The 10406-nt window shown below is 38.9% G+C and overlaps 2 protein-coding genes and 1 pseudogene across 2 annotated transcripts; 2 read left to right on the top strand and 1 right to left on the bottom strand.

The window, feature by feature from the left end:
- Positions 1-1236: 1236 nt before the first annotated feature.
- CML41 (calmodulin-like 41) lies at positions 1237-2047 on the top strand. Its single transcript, XM_086244761.1, has one exon. It carries the CDS (start codon positions 1381-1383, stop codon positions 1999-2001), a length of 621 nt encoding a protein of 206 aa, XP_086100887.1. The 5' UTR covers positions 1237-1380; the 3' UTR covers positions 2002-2047.
- Positions 2048-4388: 2341 nt separating this feature from the next.
- On the top strand, positions 4389-6323 carry LOC147284595 (cold-regulated 413 plasma membrane protein 4-like). The gene is made up of 4 exons (XM_086245087.1): positions 4389-4816; positions 5700-5807; positions 5881-5951; positions 6069-6323. Exons 1-4 carry the CDS (start codon positions 4698-4700, stop codon positions 6281-6283), a joined length of 513 nt encoding a protein of 170 aa, XP_086101213.1. The 5' UTR covers positions 4389-4697; the 3' UTR covers positions 6284-6323.
- A 921-nt stretch (positions 6324-7244) lies between these two features.
- Positions 7245-10080, bottom strand: LOC147284594 (serine/threonine receptor-like kinase NFP; annotated as a pseudogene).
- Between the last annotated feature and the right edge of the window lie 326 nt (positions 10081-10406).

Here is a 10406-nt window from a genome sequence, read left to right as displayed (position 1 = left end):
CATGAGTGCTATTTCAAATATTTTAGTCCACCTAGATGCATATTTAAGCATCTACTCGCTATTTAACATATTCAGTTTGACGTTGAAACTTCTTATTTTTTCTTACTGATTGCGTATAAGGGCAGATATGGGCTTACATAAGCATCCGGGTGGAGTAAGATGTCTGAAATGTCACTCACGTGCAATTCACGTAAAAAATTTCATCATCAATTTAAACGAGGTTAACAATTTGGACTCAATTGCTATCGTATTGAAAGTACAGGGCTGAAATTGCCAAAGTAAAAGAACATGACCAAAGTGAAAATTTCACGAAAGTATAGGGACCAAAAATGTCATTTGGCCTTCTATTTTTGCAATAACAAAGAATTTATACTCAAATCCACAACAAAAAAACTAATTGTGGAACGAGAAAGAACTAGATCTAAAGCTAAAACCGAAAAAAGAAACGTAAAACAAAATCACAAAAATAAAATCAAAAGCCAAAATCTAGAGTGCTATGGTTGAGGACCTGAGGTCGCTTGATGTCGACGATGCCAGTGAAAGACTCAGACTCTATCTCTAGTGAGATCACCGGAGCTCCGAGAGAATGAGAGAGCGAGAGAGTGAGAGAGGAGAGAAGAAGAAGAGAGCGATAAGACATGATAGAGAGAGAAAAGATAAATAATGCGTGGATGGAGAAAGAAGAAATAATTCTTGATTTTTTGTCAAGCGTTAAGACATAATAAATTAACGAGTTATGTTTGAATTTAAAATAATTTGATACAACATGAATAAAGCAAATTGGAGTATATAATTCAAAACTAATTAGCAATAAATTGAGAGGTCCAAAATTCTTATAAGCACTCATTCAAAGCAAGCTAGTGAAGCATCCAATTCAAAACTAATAAGTAATTGAAGGAGATGCCTAAATCTCTTATAAGCACTTGTCCAAGCTATAATTTTTCATGTAGAACAACACTCCGTATCCTCACAATAAAACACGCTAAAACAAGGCCACAAATGTTATGAACAGTAAAAATACCAACATAAAACATTTTTTTTGTTTTTTGTTTTGGTATAAGTGTATAACTTGACTCACACTTTAATAGACCCGTGGAAAAGGCCAGTTTATGGGAACCATTGAACTGTCAGTGAAATATCAAATCTTGGGACCCTTTACGAAGCTGCCAAGCAGTTTCCTCTGTACCTAAAAAGTCTGTGCAAATGCAAAGCCTTCATTATTTTTCCACCCCCTGCAACTTCACTGCAACTCCCTAATCACACTTTAAAAAAAATCTCCATGCCCAGACAAACCTCATCCATCTCTTTGGCTATTACTCCCCTATATAAATAACCTCTTCCACACTTGTTCTCAATAACCCTAGCCTTCCTTCTCCACCTATGGCAGCAACAACTGATAATAACCATAGAAATGTATCCAAGCCATCCAAATGGTTTGCTAGCAAAAGTCTGAAGCTGAGCTTCCCTCGTCGAAGATCATCATCAAAATCTACCTTAACATCTTCATCCTCACCATCTTCATCATCATCAACCTCTCCCACTTCTCCAAGTCCAAGAAACATGGTGACCCACAACAGAGAAGACGAGCTGAGACAAGTGTTTCGCTATTTCGACGGAGATGGAGATGGGAAGATATCGGCCTCGGAACTCAGAGCCTATTTTGGGTCGGTGGGGGAGTACATGTCGTACGAGGAGGCCGAGGCTGTCATCAACGACCTCGACACAAATGGGGACAGTTTGTTGGACTTTGAGGACTTTCTGCAGCTGATGAAGAGGGATCAAGGTAAAGGTGGTGATGAAAACGACGACGATTTGAAGAAGGCGTTTGAGATGTTTGAGTTGGAGAAAGGGGGGTTCATAACGCCCAGAAGTTTGCAGAGGATGTTGCACCGACTTGGAGACGACAAGTCGTATGATGAGTGTGTCAACATGATTCAGGTCTATGATACTGATGGCAATGGGGTGCTTGATTTTAATGAGTTTCATCGAATGATGGCCTAATTAATTTCTTTAAAATAATTTATAATATATCCTAAATATGTTTGTATTCATGGGTGTAATATATATGGTTTTTTTTTTTTTTTTTTTCGTATAAGAGAGGCTAAAGAAAAATTTAAACAACTACAGCTCCAAGACAAGGAGTAGAACATCAGCAAAAAATAAAGAGTATACTTCAAAAGAGGGAAAATCAAATCAATAAACACTCAAATCCCTCTCTACACTTAAGAAAGCTAAACGATCAGCACATAATATATATGGTTTTTGTTATGATCTTAATTTGATGATCATGATGTATCCTCTATATATATATATATTATATTCATGTTGCACTTACTACAAGTCTACAACTGATATTAATCAGTTATTTGTTGAACCCAATGTAAAAAGAAGTATTTAGTGGAGTTTTTACTGATATTTTCAGATAAAGCATGATCTGGATTTACTTTCATTTTGATAACTTTAGCAAGAGCTAGCTAGTAGTGCTAGAGTTGTATTCCACATTATAACGTAATAGAAAATAAGATGTTAAACCTTTTCATTATTTGTTAAATTGATTTTGCATTAAATGCTCCAATTTTTTGTTTTGTTTTTGGATTAAAATTAGTCTAATTAGATCTTCTAATTTTTCACAAATATGAACTTATTCTGAAGTTATATTATCGATCTGTCGTATCGATCATTTGATGAACACATTTAATAAATAAATTTAGTAGCTTTGCTAGTTGTGTTGTATTGTATATTGATTCCTCTCAAAAGTATTGTATATTAATTTAGTGATTTGGTGCAACATTAATCAGATTATATATTGCAATTTTAGTAGGAGCATATATTCAAGTTTGAAGTGCTCCATGATGCCATCTGTAAAACGCTTAAAGCTGAAGCAAAATTAAGAGGATCTCAGGGAAAGTAAGGAAAAGAGAAATTAATAGAAGCCTTATGGGCATATAGTAGATTTGACTAGAAACAACTTTACTTCTCTCTTTTAGTGACATGATTGTTGAAGCTACCTAGCAAGAAGCACACTCGATCAGTACGTGAAACATCACAGATTCACAGTATGTAATTTTGCCAATATAGCTATACCCAAAAAAAAAAAAAAAAAAGAGAAAAGAAAATTACCCAATTATGTAAGTTGTTACCAAATTATGTTTTGGTCAGAATCACAAAATATGTAATTTTTAGGGGTTGAGTGCTCTTGCACTAAAACAGGTACAATTTTTTTTTTTTTTTTTTTGAGAAAGCAATAACATTGCATTAAAAAGCCAAAAAGGCAGAAAGAAGACAAGATTATTCAAGAAGCCCTACAACAATAGGGCAAAAAGGCTAAACGTTTACAACAAAATAAGAGTCTTGTAACATCGGCATCGAGCATACACTACAGCCGTCAAGCGGAGCAAGAGAAGCACCGTAGTAATTAGCAAACTAGTCGCGTTTGAGTCCACAATCCAGCCAACATCTCTAAATCGAGTCTGACAGTAGCCTAAGGTGGCAGATCATGTAGTAGTAATTGGTAAGACCGGTACCAGCGATCATAGTGATCTCCCTACACAGTGTGACGAGAACCAGAGCCAAATTGGAAGAAGGCCCTTCATAGAGCAATTAATCGTCTCTAAAGCAGGATCCGATGACGCACAACGCGCAGATCATGCACAATGTCACAAAAAGACTAAATCAGAGCGGTCAGAAATGCCCTCCTTTATTGAGATGAAAAAACTCTCACATAGAGATAAAAAAGCTCTCACAAAGAGATAAGAGAATATCCCATAAGCGAAGAAGAAAATGAGAAGGGAGAGGCGGAGGTAAGAGCAACAGCTCTGTGATGAACACAAGAGCCACCACCCCAACCCCTGTAAAACCTTGACTGAGAGAGATGGATTGAGGAGAGAAAAGAGAGCATTTTGGGGTGACGGCTAGGGTTTTAAACAGGTACAAATTTAATTTGCTACTTTTAAGAATTCAAGAATAACTACATTTCATAACAATAAAGACAATTTCTCTGAACACGTTAACCTAGTTTTAGATGATAGATCGATTAGCGTAGATACTAATCACTCAACAACTATTGTAGCCGCAGCTGCAATTGAAGCTATAGTTGAAAATTGAATTTTTTTCTTTATTTACTGCTTTTTGTCACTGAAATAAAGTTAAAAATATATGTAATATTTGAGTAACAAAATACGTAGTCTTATAGTCAACGGACCCTAAAACAAAGGAAGTGGATAAAAAGGGACTACGGAGATTTTTGATCAGATTGCTAGTAGAGGCTTGAGCCATGAAGGAGCAGGCCCAAAACTGAATACAGCATTATTGGAAAGGGCCCATTTAAAAGGGAATCGGCTCAATCGAGCATTCGAGCTCTTTAAGGTTGAGTACGAGGAAGAAGGAACCAAAGACGAAAACAATGAAACATGGCTTTCAAGGATCTGATCAGATCAAACGGCTGATGTCCAACACGCGAAACAATCGTTAGGTGCAAACAAACATATGATGCCATGATGGGGTACTCAAAAGTTCCCGACCTTCCAGTCCACAATCGTAGTTCGGACCTTGGACTATTCGGGAATATCCCCTGAAAGCCCGACCCGGAGAGTCCGAGACTCTCACAAAGCAAAAGTAGGAGAAAAGTGAGTGAAAGTGTGGAGGAAGAGAAAGAAACCATGAAGAAATGGTGAAAATGTGCTAAAAGGGTTGGGAATATGGAAATGGGGTTCACTGAATTGTTGGCTGCTTATGTTGCAGATGAAGAAGCAGAAGTTGGATCCAACGCCAGCAGGGCTCGTGCCAGCTTTCAATGGGGTGGAACCATCTTTGCCTTGTTACTCACTCGCTACCCAAATCTCACTTTATTCTTTGTTTTCATTTATACACTTTTCTAGCTGGTTTAATTTTCGTACCCACTTCATGAAATTTTGAGTTCAGGGATGATTACTCGGTTTGCTTTACATGCAATATTTGTTCAATTTGTTGGGTTCTTATTGATTTCTAGTACTCTTTTCTTGTGTTTTTGTTTTTTGTTTTGGAAATAAAGATTAAATAACAACTGGGTTGGATTTCTTGGATGTATGTGGTGGAAGGATTGGCCATGCACAGCTGGATCGTGAGGGTTATGGATATTTAATTGAAATTAAAGACTACAGTAAACAATCTGAAGTGGGAGAACCATCCATAGGATTCTTCATTGGAACTGCTAATATACCGTATATTGGAATATATTTTAGATCAAGGCAGTGCCCTGTCTGTAGAATAGCACATTTTTCACTATATCCCTTGATGTACAATTTTTGTTTTCTTGTCTTTTAAGCTGTTTTGTGTTTCAGTTTAGAAACTTCAGAACTTAATATTTTTGGGTTCAAGGTTTCTGGGATAGACGATTATATTGTATGTGTGTGAATGCTACTGGGGGACTATGTGTGCATGTGTTTACGTCTCTGTCCTGAGAGTCTCCATTATAGGTTGGTTTACTTGATATTCTCTCAATGATGAGCACCTTCTCTCATGATTCGATTTCCACGTAAGCCTCTTACCTCGGTAATATTTGTAGCTATCTGCAGAGCCACACACTTGTATTGTCTATTTGTCTTCAGGAGAAACCTTTAGGTAGATTACATTTGAGTTGTTCCTCAATATTCAAATGTAGGTGGTCTGTTTTAAACATATCTCTTACTGTATTCTTTTAATGAATCCTACATTTTGTACAGACTTTTGTTAATCTTGAACCGAACAGGGCGGAGATCAGCCATGCAAAGTAACCTTCTTGTACTATATTTATTTACAAGCTTCCCAACAGTGCTGTTCAAGATCTTGAGGTGCTTGCCAATTCCTCTTAAATTTCCTACATTATGCCTGCATATCACTAAACTTACAAATCAATGTATGCAGGGGACAATTTGGTTATTGGGTTTCCTTTCTCACTGTTGGTGCAAACCTCTTCTTTCCTCAAACTTTTCCAGGTTTCTTTTTCTTCTTGACCATGACAAATCACTTTTTCATGTATTTCTATGATGCGGTCGTAATGTTATTTTCGAGTTTCCCTTCCTGATGATTATGTTTTTCATGTATACATGCAGTTTCCCGTTTTCTCCTATTTGTCATCACACCTGTCTGGGTGGCTGATGGACTGCGTGACAGTAATGCAGGCGGCATCTTTTGTCTAATAATTGGACTTTTACTTGTCGTAACAGAGATTCGAGAAATTGGAGGTTGTAGTAACTGGCAATGTTGTCTATGTATAGCATTTCTCTTCTTCTTTACAATATTGTATCTATGCTCAGAAACTTGGTAGAAAAAGGAGTTCAACTGGAAAAAACATACATTCTAGATCATTTCTTGTGCTTGTGCTGGACTCAATACTCTTAATGATTGTTATTGACCAAGGACCGGTTTAGTTGAAAATGTGTCAACTGCTTAGTCCAAGTGTATTTGTTACAATCAAGATGAGGTTATAGAAGTGCCCAAACTTATCCTTGTCTGGTCTGGAGCTCCATTAGGAGATACGTTTCTGATTTCAAACCTTTCATTATGAACTTGTTTGCATATTTCACTTGGTCCTGAGCCTAGAGTGTAGGCCAGTAAGGCTTTCTCTCCATTAGGAATTCATCCATCAGATATGCCCGGGTATCACAAGGTTACATGGCTCCGGAATATGTAGAATACAGATTGGTGACACCTGCAATTGATATATATGCATTTGGCGTTGTTCTGCTGGAATTGGTTACAGGGAAAGAAGCTGTATTCTTGCAGGATGGAGAAGAATTACTTCTTTCAGAAGCAATATTTTCAATAATGGGTGGTGGAAATCAAGAAGCTCAGCCTGTTGGGATAATAGATCCTAATTTGAATGTAGAGCACTGGATGGAGTTTGCAGTGAGAATGATAAAGTTAAGTCTAGCCTGCTCGGCAGAAGAGCCAGAAAACAGACCAAGAATACCTCGGTACTCTCATCCCTGCTGAAAATACAATTTGATGCAAATAAAGCAGAACCTTTTTATAACTGATCTAGTAGAATTAGTATGTATCTCAGTAAGATAAGTGTTCTTCTGTACCATGTATGTGTAACCTTTGTATGACATGAAAACTTGCCTTGTTGTCAACTGCTATTGCCATTCACAAAAAAAGACCCTGTTGTCATCAAAATTGAAAAGAAAATGAAAAAGAGGGAGATAAATTTTGAATTAATTTACTGAAAGAATAAAAACATTACATGGATACTAAGTACCTTAAAATTTAAGAGATCAATTCATAAATCATATCACTTGAGTGACTACTTCAGCAATGATTTCTGTTTCTGGAGCTGAAGTTTTAGATCTATCCAATGTCTTAGGGGATGACTGAGCGAGTACAGAGAGGTTAAAGCCGATTTTGGCCATTCTTGGCCTTGCTGAAGCCTTTTCTTGGGTGCATGTGCTTGCCAGGGCTGCCAAACTCAGAGCACCATCAATGGGATAGTAGCTCTCCAATTTTGGATCCATCCATTTTTTCAACCTCTCCACTCTCTTCTCTTCATCCTTCAACACCTCCCTAAAATCTTTGCACAGCATAAAGACTTCACCATTTTCTTTTGTTTCCATGGCCCTCTTCCCTGAAAGCAACTCCAACAGAAGGACCCCAAATGCAAAAACATCCACTTTTGGCATCATAGAGTTTGTAAAAGGCCTAGCAGTTTTGAAATTTGCTATTTTGGCCTTGAAATTGGAATCTAGGAGTATGTTCCTTGCTCTGACATCCCAATGAACAATGTTTGGTTGAGTGTGATCATGCATGTAGTGCAGGCCGTTCGCAACATCTAGCGCTACGCGTATTCTCTGGCTCCAAGTGAGGAAGGTCACAGAGCTTGAAGATGCTACAGAATTGGGGTACAACCACTTATCAAGTGACCCATTCTCAGCATATCGATAAACCAAGAAGCGGTTCCCATCATTGTCATATGATATGCCCAACAAGTTCACCAGATTGACATGGTTTACTTTCTGCAAGATTTTCAGCTCATCTGTGACATCTTCCTTAGTTATGTTTACTGCTAAAACCTCCCCATTTATGGTTCCCCTGTACGTTGAACCCCCAATTCTGCAAAGCTCATTAAGGTTCATGGTTGCTGTTTGTGGGTAAACCCACACCGATCCAACAGCCAATCCTGGCTGGACACGTGGCTGGTCAGACTTTGACCTCCACATCATCACTGCTCAGCAATTCCTCCGCCAGCTCAGACCGGATCTCCATGTCGGGTCTTCCATGTTCGACCCGAGCCGAACCAATGATCTTCCAAGGGATTGAATGCCCATCTTTCCAGTCATCCCAGTTCGGCTCGGCTCGGCACCGAAGTGACCTCCTTTCGAGTTCTGGCGTCGGCCAGTTAGGCCTCGGAGGGACCCCTATCTCTCGGGTCGGCTCGGTTTGGAATCCCATGTCCGATCCGATCACGTATGGACTTCGTGCTTACGCACAAGAACATCTGTTCGGTTCGGCTCGGCTCTCCGCCGCCACTCCCAAGAAGAGCATGTTGGTCGGAACCGCCACCCTTAAATGCACCTGACATAAATCCTCTGACAGATGGAATGTCCCAGTCTGCATCCGTGACTATTGAAGTAGTTTGCCTGGGCCTTCCAACCTTGCATTTAATGGAACATTCAATGCAGCATTGAATGCTGAGGAGGTGAGTAGCTATGCGTGCAACTAGCTCTGACCAAGCAGGTGAGTCACTGGCAACCATTCATTCATAAATGCAGGTAACTTACTCATGAAGTTTTTCTTTTGCTTATATATATCAACCCATATGTGCAAAACCATGATTATGAATTTACCCACAAACACTTACACAAAAATTCCCACTCACCAAAGAGCTTACCCAACTTGCTGAGAATAACCCAGAACATTTGCCTTGTTCTTCCTATTCTCCCAAGTTCATCCTCTGTTCTTCCTCACCTATCATCAAACACCATCACTGACTTCATCATCGGAGGGTGTTTGGCTGGTACCACACCGGTCCATCTCATTTGATCTTGTGTTTGTCTACAGGAAGATCTCAATCGACATATACGTCATCATCCAACAAGGCTTCGGATCAGCCAAGTCATCATTTCTAAGTTGTTGCATCTACCTTACGAGAATTTGCATCAACAGTTGCCTCCATAATTAATTCCTTTTCATACATGATCGACTTGCCAAGATACTGTGAAATCCCAGAAAGTAACTTATCCTGATTGACCTCAGGCTCATACTTCATGCCCTTGAAAGATTTCCTTCTTTTCTGTAATAATCTATGAGTATAGACCAGCAAGACTGCAATAACTGTCATCAATAAAGCACCTCCCAAGCTTTCAAGGGTAATTTGGATCCACTGACTTATGGACCTCTTTTTTTTAGGAGGGGGATGAAGCTGAGGAAGAAGGGGCAACTGTGACACCGGGACCAACACCGGAGAGTTCACTTCAGGTGTCCTGTTTTGGTAGTTATTTTCAGTTAGGATGCCAAAACTGAGGTATTGAACTTGCTACTCAAATGGTAGACATCATCAAAGGACTGCCATACATAAGTAATGAGGAATTTGATTCCACTCTCCAAATGAGCCTTTGAGGGGCACTTGCAGAACAAAGGAAAGATTATTTCAAAGCCAGGCATTAGATACAGAATGTTTATACCAGGATTGAAATCCCTCACCACATTAGTATCGGTGAGGTTTTCGAAAAGTATGGCTGAAACAATGAAATAAGTGTCAAGTTTCTTGATCTTGTAAGTCATGTTGGCAGAGTAGCGGTTTCCACTGCAGCCACATGTGACAGATACTAACAAGGGCTGTCCTGGAACCAACTTGCCATCCTTGGAGACCTGCTTATTGGCTTTGGCGATCGATAAACGACTGATGCCAAAGAGATCAGATACGCTTCCAACATCTAAATAGTTTGGAGGCTGGGCAATGTATGTCACATATGTTGCACATGAGGGAAGTGAATCTGCAGAGCAGGAGAAGTTTGGGCCTATGGTGGGCTGCAACTGACCAGATGCCATGATGTTTCTGCTGGAAAATAATTCAAGAAGTTGGAGAAAGATGGCTAGTGATGATGATAGGAATGAGACTGCTGCCATTGCTAATAGCTTAGATGGTTAGCAAAGGAACAATACAGTTTCTTAATTATGGGTATGTACTAAATAAGGTTTATGATTGAACTGAAAAGACCAGAAGAAAGAAGATTTGGTTTTAATGAACATCGAAAGGGCATTTCTCTATGGCTTTCTTTTGAAAGGGTTGAGTATATCAGACTCCTTCTGTTGAGGTATACCTCAACTTATTTATGTTGAGGTATGACCTTGTTGGGGCCCACATGAGTCGTTTTGTGTTGATCCGAACCGTTTTGTGTCATCAAATTGGAGTTGGCAAAAAAAAAAAAAAAAGACTATATATATATATATAT

The sequence above is a fragment of the Dryas octopetala genome, chromosome 5 (genome assembly GCF_963921425.1).
Source record: "Dryas octopetala chromosome 5, drDryOcto1.1, whole genome shotgun sequence".
Classification (NCBI taxonomy): domain Eukaryota; kingdom Viridiplantae; phylum Streptophyta; class Magnoliopsida; order Rosales; family Rosaceae; genus Dryas; species Dryas octopetala.
This window is presented reverse-complemented; position numbering and strand designations above follow the sequence as displayed.

Excerpts from the sequence above, each read along its gene's own strand:
- CML41 (XM_086244761.1), top strand. The coding sequence starts at position 1,381 with ATGGCAGCAACAACTGATAATAACCATAGAAATGTATCCAAGCCATCC.
- LOC147284595 (XM_086245087.1), top strand. The coding sequence starts at position 4,698 with ATGGAAATGGGGTTCACTGAATTGTTGGCTGCTTATGTTGCAGATGAA. Across the intron at positions 4,817-5,699 it reads GGTGGAACCATCTTTGCCTT|ACTTTTGTTAATCTTGAACC; the intron begins GTTACTCACTCG and ends CATTTTGTACAG. Across the intron at positions 5,952-6,068 it reads CTTTCCTCAAACTTTTCCAG|TTTCCCGTTTTCTCCTATTT; the intron begins GTTTCTTTTTCT and ends GTATACATGCAG.